A 23,471-nucleotide genomic window follows, 5' to 3' on the forward strand; every position below is an offset into this window, starting at 1 on the left:
CCAGTATCTTCATTTGTTCCTGAATCTAGTTCAGTGGACAAACTAGTGCAAGTTTGATGACTTATATGGGTGTATTTCTACTTTTGTAACTAAGCACTTACATATTGTTATTAATAAAGTTGCATCTAAATTACTTTTTCTATGTTCAAATTCATTTATTTATTTATTTTTAAATCATAAGATCCACTTCATTTCCTTCACGACGTTTTGTTTAAAAATTTCTTCTGTGTGACTATTTGATAAACCTTGAAGGGTTGCGGGTATCAGTATTTCTAATAGGACCCCTCATTCTAAATACAGTGTTTTTCAAAAAGAATAACCTGCTTTTAAAAGTCTATATTTATTGATAAAAACACACTACAAAACGGGATAAATTGCACAATACTCACAAAAATCTTCAAGTTTTAGGTATGCTATTACAAATTCTCTGTTCACCAGCAGCAACACGAATAGACGATAGCTAAATTCGTCATAAACTTTACAAAATGTATGTGTGTTTACAGCATCCTGTCTCTTCAAATTAGCGATACCAACGACGCATGTTTTGGGTCAGACGGATCAATGCCAAAACGCCGACGAAAAGTACGCTGGACCGAAATCACTGACTCGGTCTTTGAAGACTGCAACCGACAAAAGGCATTCTGTTGAGTGGACGCCATCTTACTTTTGACTGACTGCAAACTGAGAAAACGCATTGACTGACATCTAACGGCGATTTTCTGAAACTCTAGGCCACGCCCATTCAAACAACACTCATTTTTTTGCCGGCACGTGTTCCATGTTCAGTAATTATTACCGTCCAAAAGCAGGTCATTCTTTTGAAATACGGTGTATGAGCACGTATTTATATTGTGCTTAAGTCATAGAGACTGTTGCTGCATTTGCACTTTAATTCATACTCTGGAAAGGGAATTCTGATCAACAAAATAATTCCTAAAAGTATTTAAAATATTTACAAAACTATTAAACGTATTTACGAAACTACTGCATGTACGTATGGAGTACGAAGTTTACACAAAACGCCTTCACAGTATGCTACCCTCTCATCAGCCAGTTGCCACAGCGACAAACTAATGTATGTAATGTGAGAATATTAGAGCAATTCAACCAACCTATAACACGCAATCTTCAGTATATGAAAAGATCAGCAACGGGGAGAGGATGAAAAGTGATGGCATTACGGATTTTTATCACTGGACTTCACTGCAATACGAATCCTAAACGGCGGAAAAAGGGTTCGAATACTTTCTATAAACCTATTCTCTTCGTGCAAAGAACACTCATTTCATTTATTTAATATTTAATAAACTCCTAAATGCTTTGCGAGTCAGAATTTCGTTCATTTTTAAAACAGTGTCCCAATAAAATGTATACACTCTTTGAATGTCTGTAACAATTATTATGATACGGAGAAATTTCAGAATTCAAAGGTAATGTGAGTAAATGTAGAAACCAGCCATTTATCGAAAGTGTTCGAATTATTGTGGTCCAGACACAGCTGATAACGCTGACGGATGGAATCCAAAACGTTCCTAATAGTTCAATTGGTGGTATTTGAGCACATTCGTTTTCAATGGTTGCTTTCAACTCACTGATTGTAGCTGGTCTTGTGCTATGAACACTGCTCGACATTTTTTTTTTTTTTTTAAAGCATAGGGGTCAAATCCGGTGAGCGTGGAGGGTACTCGATACTGCCTCTTCGTCCAACCCATCTGTTCGGTAGATGTTTGTCAATGTAGGATCTTACGTAGAGATAGCAGTGCGGAAGTGCTAGAAATAACATTTCTAACGCTTATGAGCTTTTAGAAAGTATAACGTTTAAATCCAATATGTAAAAAAATGTCAGAAACAGTGTATACATTTTATTGGGACACGCTGTATATATGTGTATAAATAAATAAAAATGTCTTATATAGTTTTAGCTCACCCAGGTTCAATTAGTATTAAAGTAAAACGAAAAACTTCCAGAGACAAGACCAACAGTGCTACTAAGCATGTATTTAATTCCTATGCTATTCTTGACTGTAATCCATTATTTAAGTAATAGTTTCTCTATTAGATGCAAACAACTTACAACTGCCTGTAATTTAACAGTATATTTCAGTGAAAATGGAAACTTTCTCTTAAGGATTTAGTTATGTTCGAACTCAAAACTCCCTTCTTCACAACATGAACGAATATACACTATAGTGATTGGAAATTTCCAAGGTATAAAATGATTCTGTTTCAAAATTAATGTCTAATCTTCATTATGTGCATTATAGGATTTCCAATATTCAAGAATGTTTTGTTTCAAAACAACACCGACAACGTTTGGGAGGTGATTCCTAACACCAAGATAAGACAAAGTATAGACAAACCTGGGTGCACAAATGCTTCCTTTCGGAGTTAAAGGCTGCCGAAAACTTGAAAAAATGAACTTTAAAGGTTCATAGCTCCAATACTATGAGACGTACCGTAGTCAGGTCAAAACTTCACTTAGAAAGTAATATGTGCCCTACCCAAAAATACATGTTTCGGAACCCTACGGTATTCACACAAAATTTATTATAGAGGGAGTTTTGCTACGGGTATATAATTTGAAGTACTCACTACCAACCTCTATAAAAATTGTTGTGGAAGTACCACAGGATTCTGAAAGATATTTGGATAGGGCACATATCAGTTCCTACGTGAAGTCTTGACCCGACTATGGTAGGTCTCATAATATTGGGGCTATGGACCTTGAAATTTCATTTTTTAAATTTTTTTTTTTTCATGTAAATTTTCACTTATTCGATTACCAAAAGTTTCGTAGACTGCAAACTTAAATGAAGACAATTTTAAGTTCAAAATTAACTGTTGTGTGTTGTAGCTCCAGTTTCTGCACAAGACATTATTCGAACTGACATCAGAAACAATATTTGCCTTTGATTCTGTCAGTCACATTCTTCTTCTCCACAAGCTTTCCAATAGGTTTAATGTACGAGGTAAATTTCTCTCTTTAATCACCAGCTATCTAAAGGGACGTAAACAGAAAGTTCTTCTTTCAGGGACGACTTCTAACCCCCAACCTGTGATCTCGGGGGTGCCTCAGGGAAGCGTACTAGGGCCCCTGCTATTTGCCCTGTATATGGACGATCTCTACTCTCACCTATCAGTTAATCCTAGTGGCCTTTTGCTTTTTGCTGACGATTGCAAATTATATAGAGAAATATGTTTCCATGACACAATTGCCCTACAGGAAGACATAAATTATCTTGTAGACTGGTGTGAAATGTGGCATTTGAAACTTAACAGTAAAAAATGTGACGGCATTACAATTACTCTGAAAAAAGTCTCCTGTTCCCTCCAAATACCATATTAACGATTCCCCTATAACACATTCTGCCAGTCATAATGATCTTGGTGTCATCTTTGATTCCAAACTCTCGTTCTCTGACCACATCTCCTCAATAGTTAAGAAGTCAATGCGTATGCTGGGGCTTCTTTACCGATTCACTGAACTACGTACTGTGGCATCATTAACAACATTCTATAAAACTCTTATAGCACCCAAGACCGAATACTGTTCTCCCATATGGGACATGGCCGCACCTACACATCTCTCTAGACTTGAGTCTGTTCTCAATTTCTTTATTGCAATAGTACGTTTTCGTGTCCCCGCAGTTCGAATATTACCTAAGGAGGAAATTTTGCGATATCTTAATATCCAGACGCCGGAAGTACGCAGAAATAACTCTGATTTGAAGTTTCTTCATAAGATTGTAAATGGGAACCTAAGATCAGAAACTCTAATTCAACAACTATCCTTACAAGTCCCTTCCCGCAAAACCCGGAATACCCACCTATTTCATCTTGCACGCCCTAGGTTGACAATTATACAGAGGTCTCTTTTTCACCGAGTACCCAACTATTATAATAATCTAACCAGTGAGGTGGACATTTTTTCGAGCTACCCGGTGTTTGAAAGAGCAATAAAACGCGTGCTGGCTAAATAATATTATTTGTGCACCCTTTGTTAATACTATTGATATTACTGTTGTTGTTTATTTTTAAATTGTTTTTCTTTTTTTTCCTGCTTGTTGATATTTCCCTGTGTAAAATGGCACAATTATGCTGTATCTGGGAATTTATTCAATAAATAAATAAATAAATAAATTCAAACCCAACTTGATTTTGTTCTGGGATTACATCCAAAACAAAAATTGAAATGAAGAAGAAACTAGATATACACAACGTAAAGCGTAAGACAGTTCGTAATTTAAGACATGAGAGGAAATGTTGGATCTAGTGTGATCTTTATTTCGAATCCCTTCCGGTCAAGGAAACAAATGGCTTTAATCTTATTAAAATTTTGCGTAATATTTGCTTCTTTTCCGGGTTTTTGCCAAAAATAACGTTCACACTTGAATTTGTAATCAACTTGGACTAATCTCTGTATACACATAGTCTGTTATTCAGTAACTGCCGAAATTTCAATGGGAACTCCCATCGTTTTCAGCAGCGCTTCCTTAAAAAGCTACAGAAACTCATTCACATGGGTATCCATCGTTGTGGCATAGAAGTATCGAAACAAACAAGTTTCTTATGCCTTGTACTAAGTAGGACTTATTTCGAAATATATTTCTGTTTTTATAGTAATCTATAATACAATTCTCAAAATGTTAAACAAGAAAATAATTATGTTTCGAAAGTAACAACATTCCATTTATATATTTCTTAATTCTGAGTGTTCACACGAAGGCGGTGAAGAAAAAATTGCCGAAATTATTAGCAACAATTAAAAATAGAACATAACTTAAGAAATTTGGAGACCATTAAGGAACTTGGGATTCTCCAACTCAGCAGAACCAAAGGATTCGATCTAGAGAAACGAATGTTTACTTGCAGGAATCAAATTGAATCATCAAAATTCCTTAATTCAGTGGAATTAAAATAGTTTGATTCGGAGGAATGTTTCCTGGTTGGGATGAATTGAAAGAAAAGCAGATTCCGGAAAAAAAGAAACTTCTCATCATGACTATCTCAACTTCATGTTAAGAGAACCAATGATTCAGTATCAAAGTTTTATTAGGGAATGATTAAACAATCGTTGCGGAATTCCTCACACTGTAAACTTGTTAACAGCAATTCTACACAACATTTCCTAGAAGAGACAATAAATACAGGAATCTTACATGTTGATGTTAAGGGAGCTATCTTATCTAATACAGTCTCTTAAATTAAAAGAACTACATGCCAACTTAGAAGTCCTCACTTACCTGGCGGTGCATTAGGAAAGGCGTGTGTTGGTGGCGCCCATCCATAGTAGCCACCAGGGGGCGGGGCGTATGCTGGTGGCGGAGCCGCATACCAGGGCGCACTAGGTGCTGAGTATGGTGGTGGAGCTTCGTTGTAAGTGCCGTTTCGAGTTGCTGTAAATACAGTTTATTTCTTTATTCAGGATTCATTGAAATTGGAAAAAAAAAAAAAAAAAAAAAAAAAAAAAAAAAAAAAAAAAAACAGCTGGAAATTAACAAGAAATGCTTATACAATTTATGCTCGAACCTACAATTCAGACTAAAATTTTCCCAAGTTCTTCTTCACCAATCCAAAATGAGATTCTCAAGCTTTAAGGATAGTATACACTAAATTTCACCAAAATTAGGAATTTCAAGCAGATACAACGCACACGTAAATCAATGTTGGCTGGTAAATTTGAATTTTAGCGTTCCTTTCAGCATAGAGCCTATACGAGAAGTGGACCTACAGCTTAACGTGGAATCCGAACCACATGAGACTCCATCGGGAATCGAATTGTTTCACGAACCGAAAGTACACACATATAGCGACGAAGAGGCTCAAGAATCAATGCTAGATTGTAGTGAAGTTCATGTTACTAATCGCTTTTTCACGAAGCTTTGCAGCCCTTGTAAACAATGCAGACGACAGTGTGTAAATGTTGCCAACTAACAGATTAAAAAGTTTATAGAAAACCTCGAGCTAACAGATTAAGAAACAAACCGAAGAGCGGGAGATTGAAAATGAAATGGCATGGACTTCTGATATATTACCAAGATGCATTTTCTTTCTACTGAATCTTTGAAGTAGCATATAAATATAGACACAGAACACTAGGAAGCATGGCTACCCGCAGTGGGGAAGGGGGAAAGGGGATGTTGCCTCCCTTTGTTTTAAAAGGTTTTTGGAAGTGCATGTCAAGACATACTAATTTGCTTACTTAAATGTTGTAACACTTAATATATTCACATTAAATACTATAGTATCTGGTATTATAGATTTACTGTAGTTAAAAAGCATACGCGCGTAAATAACTGTTGTTTTACTTTATGTATTATGTGCCCTCGTGTATCAAAATATTGTGTATTCGCGACTGAGTGTGTGTCGGTCTTTTGTCCTCCCCTGGAATCGGTATTTTACCTCCTTGAAAAAGTCCCGCGGATGTCCATGCCTGGAAGCCGGGCTGAACAATCTCTTAAATTTTCCCTGTAACTGCAAATCATGGCTAATCGTGGTTGACGATAAATCCTCATCCTTTGATATCAGGGAGTTCGCATTAATGGTTCAAAATATTCAATCTATCACTACTAAATTTTATTTAGCCTGCCCATAGCGTCAAGGGATAACATGGAAAATTAGAATCAGAGCTGTTGGATCTTACTATGTTCTCTAGTCTCTGTTGTCTTACTATGTTCATTAGCTTGACTAGCAGATCTACTAAAACATATGCTCTTTACTCCTGTCCATTTCAAGACTTTTTCGGATCACTACGTAACTCTCAAGTAGAGGCAAGAGAACATGTGGATCAAATAATTGTTCATTAAAAAAAAAAAAAAAAAAAAAAAAAAAAAAAAAAAAAAAAAAAAAAGCGAGAGTTTATTGAATATATTACAATTTTAGTATCCCTTGAAGATCTTTTTAGATATTTTGTTACTCCTGAGAACGGACAATCATTCTTGCGACTCTTAAATGTTCATTTAAACCTTAACGTACCAAGCCTAACTCGCCAACGTTGTTTACAAAGCCGGGGTCTTCTGGCGACCCCAAGTATTATTTTAATTTCTCAACATAGTATTGCAACTCAAATTATTATTATTTTGATGTCTAAAAGCTTACCTAATTTAAATGAGCATTGTTGACATCAAATATTATGTTTACTTTAACAATATTCAGTTTTTCGTACAATTTTATACTTTTGTGTTCATATGTCTGAAATACAAGTTTAACAATGGAGCTTTTACCTTGTCAAGTATGTTTTTATTTTTTGTATTTTTTTTAACGAACGCATCGTTGATCTAATTATGTAATAGATAGTATATCCCAAACGGATGCAGGACACACATAAAAATCGAGAATAAACTGATTCTTATAGTTGCAGCAGTATCACCAAATATCATTCTCTGGGGTCCCTAGAGGGTATGTTAAGGGTTAAACCCGATCGTTTCTTTTAATCGATATGCGAATTATAACCAGGGGTAAAAGTGTGGGGGAACGTGGGAGAACGCCATCCCCGACCTCGGAAAAATATGTACGGCGTCCCCCAGTTCCTAAAAAATTAAAATGGGCAAGGATAGGGGGGGACGGCGTGACGTCATGCCGCTTGCTACCGTCCCCCTACCTTTTCAGATCCACTTTTACCCCTGATTATAACATACAGAATTAACATCAGACGTTACGCTACTTCGAATCGGTGAAATAGCTTTTATCTTTCTTTCTTACTTATCTTTAAAATAATAGGCCTACAACTTTTTATATCCAATTATCCGAAGTAGTATGCATTTAATATATTAAATAGAAATTTAGTAGTACAAGGGCTCAGTTTTTCTTTTGGGTAACGTAATGGACATATGCAGCCCAGTTAACTGAAACTGACTAAATAATCTGACTACGAAAAAAAAAAAAAAAAAAAAAAAAGCAACACTGACCATGAGCCAAATGACCATTATTCTTCCATAAGAAAATAGTCCAAGAAATTCCACTTGTTCAACCTAGGTAGCAATTATTGTATTTTTAAATCACACGAAGAACATTTTAGTTTCAATTAAAAACACATCTCTACATGTGGATTGATATCTTACACAAAAATATTAAATTTAACAAGAAAACAGCCACAACCACTGACAAATACGCAGAGCGCGCGCTATAGTTTATGATGGTCATGCAGGCAGGAAGGTTACCAGTGAAGGATTACATGCACGTGCAGAAGCAGAAATATTGCGGGAAACAGACGAAGCATTTTCTCCTGCACCAATCACTGAAAACTCGTGCGCGGAGTGATACAAATTGAGTTACGCGGTTTGTTTTTGAAGGGTGCAAAGGTACGTGAAAAAGCGATTAGTCAGTATGACCGTTAGCATGGTCACAACGTCGCACTTTTGGGACAGACTGTGTATTTTCACAACTTTTAATCATCATGCAAAAGTATTATTTTATTCATATAAAAGGAGAAGTTATTTTTCCTGCTTCGTTCTGAACGCTTCCGAGCTGGTGAGAAACTCTGTACTTTCTTTCCTTGCAGGTGTTTTCCAGACTCACTGCCGCCGTCGATAATACAAAGAAATCATTCTTTCTGAACAAAAAGTTACTTATCTCATTAGCAGAGTGCTTCGAAACCGCAAACTTATTCTTTTCTTGAGTGAAATTACCAACTCGTGACTTTTGCTATTGAGACTATTTTGTATATTCTTCATATCAATAATTATTAAAGTTTGGAAATTTTTTTTTTAGACACAAAATCGTTACATTGCAAGCAGGTGCGCAATCGACCATTGCAGTCCCACGCACTAACATTTTGTTATCTTAACTATCGTGGGAACAGTGCCCAGTCTGTATGAATTGCAGACAGAATGGTTAATCTCCACAATTGCCAATATGCATTCTTTTTTTTACCAAACTGTTTTGTATCGCACTATGAGGTGAAAAATCATTCAGTTATGGACTGAATTCTTAAAGTTAGTTTGCAACATCCAGTTTTTTGCTCCCACGAAACTTAAACACGTGTTGCTAGAGCCATTAAATATACCACAACCATATTTGTATCATGCATGAATATACAAACTTCTATATTGCTCTTATTAAATTTTAAAATACACTGTCAACCAGAGACATGATAACCGAGATTTTCCCAGGTGTTGGCAGTAGCGAGGTTGTTGGCGCTTTGTATTGAGTGAGAAGAAACGAAAAAGTCTACGGCAGACGAACTTATGTGCTAGTATGTAAATGACTATGAAGAAGTATTAAGTTTTTTTTTGTGGAATCATAATTATAGCATCAACTGGAAAAGTCGACGAAGTGTTGCTTACGTAACTACTTTATAAAGTGTATCATCTTTGAAATTGCAGAGCCTCGTTGGAAGTTAGTGTTCCCTCCAATCCCCACACTCATTGCCCCTATTTCGCAGTGAAAGCCCAACTTCAACGTGAATAGTGATTTAGTGAAAGGAATTACAAAAATAACCAAAGGGCTAAATTTTCAGTGTTGTCATCTACCATATCTATCTATCTATCTATCTATCTATCTATCTATATACCTATCTATCTATCTATCTATATATATATATAGATAGATAGATAGATATGGTAGATGACAACACTGAAAATTTAGCCCTTTGGTTATTTTTGTAATTCCTTTCACTAAATCACTATTCACGTTGAAGTTGGGCTTTCACTGCGAAATAGGGGCAATGAGTGTGGGGATTGGAGGGAACACTAACTTCCAACGAGGCTCTGCAATTTCAAAGATGATACACTTTATAAAGTAGTTACGTAAGCAACACTTCGTCGACTTTTCCAGTTGATGCTATAATTATGATTCCACAGTTGGAAGTTATTGTTCCCTCCAATCCCCACACTCATTGCCCCTATTTCGCAGTGAAAGCCCAACTTCAACGTGAATAGTGATTTAGTGAAAGGGATTACAAAAATAACCAAAGGGCTAAATTTTCAGTGTTGTCATCTACCATATCTATCTATCTATCTATCTATCTATCTATCTATATATATATATATATATATATTATTCGTGATACTAGGGATTTTATCTTTCTCAAGTGTGTGCGCAGTATCATTCACTCAAGCATTCATGCTATAGTAAATGAAAATTTTGTGTGTTGTTAATATCCTTTCGTTTACTACAAATTATATATATATATATATATATATATATATATATATATATATATATATATATATACGTCTATTCAATAAATAGGAATTCGCCCAAGGTAATATTCTTTTTTATTTGTGCTCGCGGATGCTTATGGAACGTCAGCTTGCCAGTCGTATATATGCAAGTGTGTGTACAAAAGTAACACGATTCAACCTGAGTTTCCGAACCACTGAGGTTACTTACACTACCAGCCAAAAGTACTGCACCGCCACTGATATCAGTAGAAAACGAAATGAATGCACATAATTATGAACACAAGTAGAAACATTTTATATTTGCGAAACAAAACAACAAAGGGTAATACAAAATCAAAACAGAAGAGTTAGAATGTGAAACGAAATCATTCAAATTTGGGATTCATCAAAATATCCACCAATAGCTCTCAATGCAGCAGCACACAACCTCGCAAGTAATTTCCGTAATGTTTGGGTTTTAAGTCCATTCCAACACGTTTGCAAATGTACCCACAACTGTGTTTTATTAACTGGTCGACGTTTTCGAACGTTTCTGTCTAACTCATCCCACAATAACTCGATCAGATTTAAGTCCGGGCTTTCCGGTGGCCATTGCATGTTTATCAATTCTTTTCGTCTTTCCTGCTTTTCTAAGTACGGCTTACACAAATGAAATGTGTGTTTGGGATCATTGTCTTGTTGAAAAATAAATCTCTGACCGACAAGCCTTTTGCCACTGTCTCTCCATGATGCGATGATAATCTTTTTTCATTGTTCTCTCAATTTTCACCAAATCACCAACATTTTCACCCGCGATACAACCCATACCATGACAGACCCACCACCATGTTTCACACTTGGATTAATGCATTGTTCGAGCCTGCGTTCTCCAGGAAGTCGACGAACAAACTTTGTGTTTAGTTCCAAAAATTTCGAATTTACTTTCGTCACTAAAGAGCATTTTATACTACTTGAGCCCAATGCAATCGTTTACGTCTTTTTGTTTACTTAAAAGTTTTTTGTTGTTGCAATGCATCTCCTTGCTGAACCGTGTTTTCGAAGTCGGCGTTTCAGTGTTTTAACAGATACGACTGTTTCTCGGATAGCATTAAGTTTTTTCTGGGCCAGTTTGTGTTCGTTGACGTTTGCTTGTGACCACAATAAATTGATCTTCATTCTTTGACGATATTCGCGGTCTTTTAGGTCATCGACGATTAACATTTGACGGAGTTTCGTTGAAACATTGAATAGTGCGAACACCTACTGTAGATTGATGTATGTTCACTCTTCTAGTGATCTGTCACGTAGAAAACTTTAACGTGTACAATTCCACAATAACATCACCTTGTTCTTTACTAAGTTCACGAACTTAAGCCATACTGTTCATATGTGTCGGACAAACAATCACTTATTTAGTATATTTTAGCTGACAACTCTTGATGACCACTGTCCCTGAAAGGCGAACAGAAAACTAGGAAAAATTGCAGCTGGTTTCGTACTTACAATGACATTTTACATTGTATGTGAACAAGTATTCATGTTAATATTTATACCAGCTAAAAGCATATTATCTTCCTACTTGTCAATAACTATTCTTTTTGCTGTGAGGGTGGAGTCTCGCCATATTTTGAACTAATTTTTGATCACAAGAAGTTATTTTACTGGTGACAAATTTAGAAACTTTTCAGAATGACTTAACGATAATTTATGTATAACATTCCAACATACTTTCATGAAAATCGGTACACCTTGTACGTATTTACAGCATTTCCATGGGTGATACAATACTTTTGGCCGGTAGTGTATGTCATATCGCTTATTTTATTTTATTACTGTCAATTTGCGCTTGGACAGGACATCACCCAGTTTGTTATCAAATGTTTCTTAAGGGAATACTCGAAGCCAGTACCCAAGTGAGACGATAGGTAGCATCATATTAAGCTATATCGTTACAGAAAAGCGAGTATATCTCTTTTTAAAATGGAAAATTACGACAATTAATTTTCTTCCTTTTCCCTTACGTCCCAAGCAATAAAAATGATTGGTAATCCTCAAGGGAAACTCATGTCTCAGAAAATGTTTATTTTCAGGCGACGATCGTTATTTGCAATCGTGTAAAAAAAAAAAAAAAAAAAAAAAAAAAAAAAAAAAAAAAAAAAAAAAAAAAAAACGTTACAATAAGTCGACACAGTGTTCTTTCGATGATCATCCGTATATACAGAGCTAACATAAATGATTAATTTGTTTTGAAAGGCCATATTTTCAAAAGTATTACACATACACACACAAAAGATATATGAAAAGAACCGCAAATTCACCTAAGTTTGTATTCTGTATTCCAGGTGGCAGTGCGAAGCAGGAGGGGTACAAGACGGGGCACCCCCTCATTGGCACATCCTGCATCACTGAATTGGGCGTATTGGTGAGAATGACCTAGCTTTGTTCCTCTGGTCTCCCCAATCTGATTTAACGCCCTGCGACTTCTTCCTGTAGGGTACATTAAAAACCTTGTTTACGTATCCCCACTACCGCAATCCTTAGTCAAGCTCAAAGAACACATCAGTGCTACAGTGCAGACAATTGACAGGACTATGCTACAAAATGTATGGAATGAGCTCGAGTTTAGTTGATTTTGAGTTTAACGTCCCTTTCAGCAGCGAGGCTATACGAGACGGGACCTACTGATTAACGTGGAATTCGAACCACATGAGCTCCCGCTGGGAATCGAACCCGGGTCTCCCACGCCAAAGGCGCGTACTGGAATGAGCTCTAGTATCATCCGGACGTGTGTAGTGTTACCATAGGGGCACATATTAAACATTTGTAGGATGTGTAATACTTCTGAAAATATAGCCTTTTCAAAATGAATGAATAATTTATGCTAACCTTGTATAATGGCCACACGACTCGAAGTACCGACATAGAATTTAATACACTTTTGAGGTTTATATGGCATTCCGGAGCTCTCTAGATACAAAAGCCATGAGGTCTAACCGATTTATCCAATTTCGGTGTTCATGACCCACTGATAATACTACCATGTGTAAACAACGTAATAAATAATGTTACAACGTCAGCGAAAAAGCTCTTGTTCGTGTCAGAAGGACACAGCGCGTGGTACTCAAAATTAGGTTTCCAAGTAATCTCCACGACCATCCAGCACTCTTTCTCCACCTTCCTGCAGCTGAGTAATGCACTGGTGATAAAACTCGAGTCTTGGACACGCAACGAAATTTGTTAATGTGTCCAACAAGTCTGCCTCATTGTCGTAAGATTTCTTACGGAAATGACTGGTTGTCCAGGGAATAGAACATGTGGTAATTTGATAGCGCTAGGTCCGGTGAGTGTGATAGACGGCATAGTGCCTCCCAGCCAAGTCACTGAACTGTATCCCTAGTCCTTTCCACGTGTGATAGTCGAAGAATAGTGCACTCTTGCGATTAACCAATGCTGGCTTCTTCTGGCACAAGTATAGATTGATAGTGTGGCCTAATGGTAGGAGCTCTAATGACTTGGCAACTAGTCTACCAGACAGAGCATGCAACATCTTGCGTGGGCGCAGAGGTGGTCTTGAGATGTAATGCATAGGGTCATGTGGTGACAATATCTTGTACGCTTGAGTGTATTGTACTGGACCCATTTTTCGTCATTCGTGAACATTCGATCAAATAACAGGTGTTCCGATACCGATACATCAACGACAAGTAGGTTGTTCGTTGTTGGGCGCCGACAGTGTGTAGGGTACTTAACTCTCTTAACTTTTACACTTTCCCTATAGGGTGCATGCGAAGTCTGACTGTTTCCTCGAAAATCTGAAAGCGTTCGGCAAGTTCATAATCTGTCTTTCCTGTATGGCTGCCTTGATTTGATTTGAGTTTAGCGGCCCGTTCAGCAGCGAGGCTAATAAGGCGTGAACCTAGTTTTAACATGGGATCTGAACCATATGAGCTCCCACCGGGAATCGAAACTGGGTGTTTCACGCCAAAGGCGATGGCTGCCTTGAACTCTCGTCATCCAACACCGGTGTTCAACCCACTGTGGGGTTCATCAGCAAGTTTTAGATCTCTCGACTTGAACTCCTGGTACCAATGCCAATTCTTTCACGGCATCCCCCTCAAATGTTTGACGTATTTGAAGGCGCGATGCGGTTGCTGTCAGCCTCACCGGAACGTCATACAGCAAACAACCGCGAACGAGATCTATCGACCCATTGCTATGTGTGCGCAACGTGCCTGTATTGGTGCGGGTCAACAGCAACACTATCCTCACCGCTTTTGCAGTTCGTACGTAACTTCGTTTCCTCTCTGTGATCGCTTCCCCAAGTGGGATGTGGGAGTGGCAGATCATAGTATAACTGAGGGGCACAATATCTTTTCGGGAACCATTTTGATAGTGAAGTGTTAAAGTTACTGTCAGAGAAAAGTTAATGAAGCCATAGCAATACTGGAAAAAGCCAACAATCGTAACAGAGACATCGGCCTTCAACTCAACCACACATGAGTTTCATTCATTGGAAGAAAAACGAAAACACAATAACCAATCAGGCCTGCGTACGAACTTAAACAACCGACTAATCAGAATGAGGCCATGGATTGACGGTGATAGGACATCTCCATCCACAAATCACATTCTGGCATGTTCTGGCCAGAACTTATATAAGGAATGCTGCTGTTTTGATTCTCTTACAACTGCACCCTGATGATGAGAATAATGTTACCAGTTCTTGAAAAAGTCTGACACCGTGAATTCACTTGATTGCTAGCTCGAGAGCAACTATATTGAAACATTTTTTTTCTTACGATTAATGTCGGTAAAACAATTGAAAACACACTGTATTCAAATTTCAACAGAGTTCTTTTCAGTATTGATTTAAATCATCTCAAAAAATTAATTTTCAATAATGTGTACAGCAGTTTGTTTCTACATTTATCTATTTCGGTCGACGCATTTTTGTGAGTGTTGTGACAGTTCTCTATGCTCATGTCATACACCAGCTTGTCGCCATCTATTTGAGGAAGCATTAAAAATCATCTTTCACTTCGTCGTCGATGGTGAAGCGCATTCCGACCGAATGTTCTTTCAACTTAGAAAAAGATGGTAGTCACTGGGTGCCAAGTACGCATTATAAGGTGAGTGGGTGATGTCCCATCCAAATTGCTGCAGGTGTCCCGTTACTTTCTTCGTCTGAATTCCAGTACGACAGATGCGAACTCCCTACACCACTTGTAGATGTTTCTGACACCCATACACAATTCGCTATACATTTCAGTCAGTTGGCGATGAATTTAACCGGTTTCACGTCCTTTGCGTTGAGAAACCGAATAACTGCGAGAACTTCGCACTTGGCGAGCGGGAGCTGCATTACAAACGATTGCCAAATCACGAATGAGCATTCAGCGAAGTGCATGTAGGAATGGAGAAAACAAAGAACATAACAGTGTTGCCAACAGCCCCACAAACAGTTTGCCTGTGTCCTGAACACTTTGGTAACCTTACTTTTGGCATTATCTTCGTATACTTATTTATTCGCGAAGTTTTAAATTCAATTGAAACGACATTTTAGACTGAAAAAATTACCATTAACAAGAGAAACTAAATTTTAGAAGTCTATCAGGAACTATATATGAAGGAAGCCATTCCAGTATTTATTTATGCAACTGAACAATTCTTTAAACACCGGCCAGGATAGCCGCCCTCGAAATCCGACGACTCCGAAACCTTGAGACTGCAAAGCAAGAATAAATCCAATCGTCCACGGTTGATCGGTAATCCTGATTGAAACCAATCCACCTTGCATCTTCATTAAGCAAACACTGACTCGAAACGCATTCATATAAACTAGTATCTAATAAACACTCACCCATTTGCGCTGCTTTCAGCATGGCTTGACCAAATTCAATTGCACCACCAGATTTAAAATTCAATTTGAATTTTGCTTCTCCTACCCAATTGCCATTTTGCTGTGCTCTTACTTTCCCTTTGATATAATTAGACCCAAATATGGGCTGCTCCAATTCTACCTAAAATATTCAATGCAAGAGGAAATTAAATTTCTTCAAAATCGAAAAGGAAATTTATTTTTATATTACAACTATGAATATAACTACAGTAGACTCCCGAGTATCCGGCCTAGTTTCCGGTCTACCTTTTCGTATCTGTGTATTTTAAAATCAGTTTGAGTCAATTTTCTTAAGAATTAGGCCTTCGATTTACGTTAATGTTTTGTTTATGTTTTCTGCATTTAAATTAGAGATTTCAGAGTTTATGTTAAAATGTGAACAGTTTACATATACTGTACGTATTCTTTAACTTACTTAACGTACGTATAAATAGAACTCCGGCCAACGACGCCGACTTTCCAAACTTTATATGGGTGCATATGCGGGATGTGTTATATGTTTTCAAGGGAGTCTCGATATTGTTTGATTGATTTCCTTTTAGTTAAAATATTTTATGAACAGTATCATAAAGGGCTGTGTTCGATTCTATTCATAATATAGTTCAAATTTCATTGTGGGAACTGCCTTTGACTAGGCCAAAGACAGGCAAGAAGTGGGGAGTGTGTTGCTTTCTTGTCTTTGTACAAACACATTTGAAACAAACAATTATGTTTTAGAGGTTAGAAATTTTAACTTCCATCTCAATGTTTTGATTGCTTATTAATTTTTGACAATGACAAGTGAGAAATATTTATTTTAATTTGTTCCTATCAAACTAAAAGTCTTGTGGGTGCTTTGAGCCCCGGAGCATTCACGTAGTCGGCGAGCATGACTCCGACCTACCCGGCTTTTTTGTCATCCGGCCTGCTCTTCCTCCACACTAGGCCAGATACTCAGTAGTATACTGTATTTGAAGTATACACCACATAAGCAGTCTCAGTTACTGTTTACTTATACGTCAAAAATCTATATGCATGTATGAATTAACAATAATGATTATAATTAGATTTTACTTTGCAAATATCTAAAGCAGTGTTTCCCAATTGGTGTGCCGTGAATGGGCCGCTGGTGTGCCGCGAGGAATCAAAACAAAATTATTAATTTTATAGCAATCAAATTGCAAAACGTAGGGAAAAATGTATATTTGTATTTCACATTACTATGAACCTACAATTTTCAGTTTTATACCAGGTTACTGTTCTGTACATTTCTAATGTTGAAAAAAAATGGTTATCATTGTTATGACCATTATTGCTTCTTTATTATTGCAGACTATTTCGTAACTTGAAAATTTAATATCATTTAATCTTTCCGACAGATTATCTACATTTGTGTTTTAAAAGTAAAAGAGGCTTGCTTGTTCGTTCGTTATTTAGTGATCTTCCTTCTTAGTAAGAGGTTGGATACAGATTTAAAAAGAAAGCGTATTTTTAAAAACCTGAGTCCAATATTTCATTGCAATTGTTTTTTATTTTTAAATTATAATGAAAAATAAGTATAATAATTTACCACGGGGAAAAACCAGTGATAGAGCTTTCTTCTCTGTAAGATCAATAATCACAGAAAAATACCACTGTGTTTTATATTTACAAATAATAATATCTATAAGTGTGCTGCGAGAATCCAAGTAACACCCGTAGTGCGCCGTAAGTTGAAAAAGGTTGGGAAACGCTGATCTAAAGGATATAAAGTTCTGATCGCTGTAATACAAGAACATATATTAATAAACAATGAGAAGTATACGAGAAGAATCACTGGGACAGCCTTTGTCTAGCATGAGACCTTTGCGCAAGCAGAACAAGATTCTATAAGCAACTGTTACGCAGTATGTGGTTCATACCCAATGTGCAACTGTAAATCCCCTCTCCTGCAGGTGGTGAACTACAAAAAGCATGTAGCCAGTGTTCTGGGCTTAAGAAAAGTCCAGTATTTTTTGATCAAACCGGGGCACGAAATCTCAGGTCTAAATCCAGTAACCGCATCAGAATTTGGGAATTGAAAAATTAAAGGCTAATACCTAGCGCCAAATTGGTGACCGAAAATTTCGCAGCCTGGATTATACTATTAATAAGTTTTGAGTAATACCTTCTTTCGACATTGTACGTAGTCTTATACTGTTTTGTACAGACGTTAACAATTCTTTAGCAAAATGGACAACTGAAGTGTATTTTTAAAAAACTAAGTTTTATTATCCTATCGCTAAGTACATATAGAACTAGTTACTGATACTGAATTAATCATCAGTACTTCATATATTCCATTCCTTGCCTACAATTAAATCTTTACATCAAACTTTTGCATAAAATTAAAAATTCAAAATCCCCTCTCTAACTTGAAAGAATGTGTTTTATCGATTAGACTTTTGTCGTACGCACGTGAGAAAGCATTATTAGCGACTCGTGCTTGAAATATGCAATGTTTCTATCACAAGTTTAACGTTTGGTGACTATTCCCTGTAATAGCTATATTGTGTGGTTACAGGAAGCTGGACTGACAGATTACTGCATGTACTGTAAACAAAACGAACGGAAAGATTGTTTGCCAATCACCATAGTACCCTTCCATGCTGTTTGGCCCATAGCTGAATGTGTCAAGTATTTCAAGTACTATCATTTTTGTTATTTGAAAATCATACGCCACAAATCATCTTGTCATATTACTACGATAAGAATTACGACTTACTATCCGTTCTAATTTTGCCACCACAGCTACTGTTTCTGCTGATGCAAAGACTGACTGCGTCTCCAATGTACTGTATGCTCTGTCGAACTGTCACACGCCAGCTTTCCTCGCACAATAAATACAAAACACAAATGAATTATCCTGAATGAAAACAATCTACGGATCTTTGTTCTGGATGTACGTACTCTCTAATATCCAGTCATCGCGCTTTAAACGGTCCTTTTGAGTTACTAGATTATTATTATTATTATTATTGGGGGATACACTTTATTCTATATATTTTCAACTAAATTCTTGAAGTTTAAGTCATCTAATAGGCTACTCATATTTGGATGGGTTAAAGTGACAGTGGGTTAAGTAATATTTTATTTATTTCCCAGAAATTAAAGCAGAAGGCACTGTATAAATTCTGGAATACAGCAGCTATTTCCTTTATCACCATAACTAATTCTGCAATCTATTGGCAGTTGAAGAAACCAGTGACATACGTTTTATGTTAACAGATTGACTTATCTAGTTTGTGTGTTCGTCTTTCTGAAAAAGTGGCTTACACCACTGTAACTTTAACCCGCCTATTTATATTTAGATCGACCTCTTCTTACCTCACTTAACGTAACAAAAGGGAAACTGAAGGATTCTAGTTTATCATTAGCTTTGGTGTTGTTGAAAATCATACGATGGGTAGTAAGGTACATTCGCCCAGTTTTAGAACCCTTCATAAGTGAATTCTCACAACCATGAAATTCTAAAGTCACATGATCAGCAAACAGAAGAATACTGGAAAGAATAGAAGTATTAATACAACATTTAAACAATTGCATATTACAAAATAAAAAGACAATCCATGCTGCTCAAAACACATATTGCCATATACATATTCTTTTTAAAAAATCAGGGTGGAAAAAATAATGTTTTTGTTTTCCAAATATTTTTGTCGATTTTTTATTTAAATCGATTTTTTTATTTAAATCAAATCTTTCCTCTCGTATAATACAAGTCGTAATGAAATGAAATTTTTAGTTTTACGTCCCACGAATATGCCGGCTAGGCTAAAGGAGACTGTTGATGAGAAATGAACGAAATGGTGGAATGAAGAAAGTGGAAAGAAACGGGAGAACCCCGAGAAAGCCCACGCACACGGTGTTTGTCCACCACAAAGTTTACTTGGCGCGAGCTGGTATCGAACCAGGGACCCCAAGCACCAGAGGTGAACGCTCTACCATTGAGCCACCGCGCCTCCCCAATGCAAATCGTGAACTAAAGAAAAAACACTAGAAATTAGTACGTATTAAATGTTAATTATGCCATTTAAGTAAAAGTATTGGGGTTGAATATTGAATGAATCCCCAATCGTAAACATATTTCAATCCCAAACATTTTTTTTTTAAGTATACAGCAACGTTTATCAACATGACACTTTTTTCCACAAATATTCTTGATATTTAGGAGGGACATCTTAAAAAATCGGAACTAGCCTGAGGCACGAAATACATATAAAATACGTAAATGTCCATGGTGATTCCCCGTTGCAATAGTTAGCAATTTAAAAATCTTATGTTACGAAGAGAAGAACAGGATTCGCCCGTTACCCGTTCAAAACGGGATTTTCCCTAATCATCCTCTGCATGACACTCGTTTTCATACTGTACATCAAGGTGACCAGACGTCCCGTTTTAGCCGGGACAGTACCTTATTTTCAACCGCTGTCCCGGTTTTTTTCTGATTCTGAAACGGGACGCCTAAATGTCCCGTTTTTAAGTAAACATGATTCAGGTGTCCCGTAATTATTATTCAAAATATAAATGGTCAATACTAATTCTACACTCTTCCGTACCAACATTCATTGGGAAGGTTCAGCCGTGCCTAGAACTTCTGAATATTCAAATGAGAATTGAGTGTTCTGTGGTTCAAGTGGGAATTGAGTGGGAAATCTGAGTGTTGAAGTAGTTAAAAGTATTGTTGGATAGTACTTAAGTTAGAAAAGCTGTGTTATCATTCTTACTTGTGTAATTTGTAAATTGAAAACACTGCTTAGTCCCGAAATACAATGTGGAAGTCACTCCCCTTCCCCATCGCCGATTCCTATGCGTCCCGATTTTGAAAGTAAAAGTTCTGGTCACCTTGCTGTACATACATTTGAGTTTCACTTTATTATGATTATTATCTTCCATAATCGAAATAACAGAACAGAACAGAAACGAGATTTTATTTTCATTTAATTATTTCGGAATTTGATTTAAATCAATCCATCCTGATGGAAATTGGTCGATATTTGCAGTTTTAACGTCTCTGTCCAGCACCAAGACTATAGAAGTGGCCCCTATAAGAAATACGAGGAAGGAAGGTGGCCCTGGAAAGATGGTGAATAACGAGGCAAAACCAGTAAAAGAAAACTCAACAGAGGACGAAGAGTAGAAGGACAATAGATATTTGGTGGTATAAAACGTGGTCTTGAAGGAAAATTTTTTGTGCTACTTGTTCCGAAAAACAAGAAAACATTAATCAACGTAAAAAAGGATAGTGTGCTACCAAGAACGACAATCATATACCTTGAATGATGAAGGATTCAAGCACCTCTGTGTGAGTAATATTATTAAACTTGTGTGCATAGAGGGAAATGGATGTGTGTACAAGAAGAATGGAAATTGTAGATGATGAAAACCAGTCCGTGGACACCCAGGGAACACAAAGCCATTGCGGAACTTATGATATTCCACTCCTGTTATGTGAAAGAAGAGTGGCAATTTTGAGGGATACCTTGCAGAATTTTTTTCAAAGACAGAAGACAAAACGAAACTATTGTGCACAATTTCCTATTGCAAACTGCGCAAATATATAAACCAGTATACTAAGGTAACTGCTATGTGAAGGAAGGGTACAAAATTATAATAGAAGTGTTAGAAAGCTATGGCATATGAATTTGTTCTCCACTATACTAATTTATATGCATATATCCACCGTCACTGACGCACCTCACGATGCCGCGCGAGCCACATCGCTGCGCTCCTGCCCTGACTACGTATAACAACATTCGTTCTTTTTAAGGGGCACGCAGCACAAATTGGTTCGTGTACTTATACGCATTTATGTCATTGTGTTTTATACGCCTGAAGTCAATTTGCACCTAGTACTGCAACATCTGACGAATCTCATTGCATGGTAACTTCGCCTAAGCCTACAACAGCTAAACAATTATTTCTTAGGCAATTTGTAATTTTCTATAAGTTCCAGTTTCTATCAGTTCATTAGCTGGCGGGGCTTAACAGAATCAATGTCCTCTTTAATTGAAGTAATAATTTTGGCATTACTGCCGTCTCGCCGGACCAGACGAAAATCGGAAAAAGGGACTATTATTTAGGTACTTTCCAAAAATATTAGGTTGTGACCCTGATCACTTGGTAGAGATCACTGCATAAAGCACGAACCAACAATATGTGCTAGGTGGTCACTAAAAAGCACTGATTTTATCTTAGCCAGGGCAGAAGCGCAGGAGGGGGGGGGGCAAGCGGCAGAAGGGGGCGTGTCCATAGGGAGAAAGTGAGTCAGCAACGGTGAATATACGTTTAAACGAGGATAGTGGAAAAACACTTTGTGTCATAAAATGCATGGCTTATGTGTTGCACAGCCTTGGGGGAGATAATGTCATCCTAAAAAGTACCAAAATTACTAAAGTACGTTAGATTAGATTAGGTTTGGTTAGATGCTCCTCTTCTTTTCTGTAGTTTCTATTCGTTTCTACACTTACGACAAACTGTTTAGTAAACCATGTCGTACACACAATTTGAACAATTACCACTGCTTATTGTTGTACAACTCGATAAAATTCAAACACGATATGTGACAATCTTGTCCTTTACGCATCATTTTCACATTGCCTTTCGAATAAATCATAACAACTGTACCTCACCGCTAAATAGTACTTTCGCCTCCACATCAAAAACAACTGACAAGTATTTTCTTAACTTCAACTACTACTCTCATTTGATTTTCACTCCCTTTTCGGGAAGGTTCTAGAACACAGGTCCCTCCGTATAGGTAGTAGAGTTGGTTCCTTGCTGTACCAAATCACTGCCGAGCGAGCATGAGCGAGTAAAGGCGGGTTAGAGCCCTCCAGGGCAAGTTATTTCGTGCCTTTATTACACTTTAATGGGAAGGGGGACCTGTGCTCTAGAACCTCCTCACAAACCAAAATAAATTTTCCAATTCATTGGTAAATTTTACAAAATTGGTCCGGCGATACAGCAATTAACTCATAATCTTATCTCCTATAAGCCAATACTCGAATTCGTGGCCGGCTATTCCGAAAGAGTACTCTTGTAGAGAAAAACTTTCCTAACAAAGTCCAAATAGAGCTATACATAAACGACGCAGTTTCGTTACCATGGGAGTTCAAGTTCACTGAGTTAAGAGTTCCCACCATAGGTTCATAGTCCAAACACAAATGTCTCAATATACATACCTGCATTTTGCTGTAAACTTTAACTACATGCTTTGTTATGCAATATCTCGTAATGCAATTAACGCGAAGCGATGAGTTAAACGTAATTTACAAAATGTGCCATTATCTATTACATTGTGAAACTTGTATTAAAATTATGTCGCAACACTTGTACAGATTTTATATTCCTTATCAGATATGGAAGTCCTAATAGCTCATTCATATAACAATTCACATACAGGACTGAATAATCCTCCAAGGCATTATCAACATAATATATTTAAAAATAATACTTATTAAATTATTTTG

The 23,471-nt window shown here is 37.0% G+C and overlaps 1 protein-coding gene across 1 annotated transcript in view; it reads right to left on the reverse strand.

Annotated features, from left to right (window-relative positions):
* The window catches only part of LOC145680291 (WW domain-binding protein 2-like), a 44,332-nt gene that overhangs the window by 20,527 nt on the left and 334 nt on the right, over nucleotides 1–23,471 (reverse strand). Inside the window, exons 2-4 of the mRNA XM_081750651.1 lie at nucleotides 19,327–19,501; nucleotides 15,964–16,123; nucleotides 5,244–5,396 (exon numbers count right to left, since the gene is read on the reverse strand). Of these exons, the coding sequence (XP_081606777.1) occupies nucleotides 5,244–5,396; nucleotides 15,964–16,123; nucleotides 19,327–19,501 (488 nt within the window). The remainder of the gene's footprint in view (nucleotides 1–5,243; nucleotides 5,397–15,963; nucleotides 16,124–19,326; nucleotides 19,502–23,471) is intronic.

This window comes from Thermobia domestica, chromosome 3 (genome assembly GCF_964235325.1).
Source record: "Thermobia domestica chromosome 3, izTheDome1.hap1.1, whole genome shotgun sequence".
Classification (NCBI taxonomy): Eukaryota; Metazoa; Arthropoda; class Insecta; order Zygentoma; family Lepismatidae; genus Thermobia; species Thermobia domestica.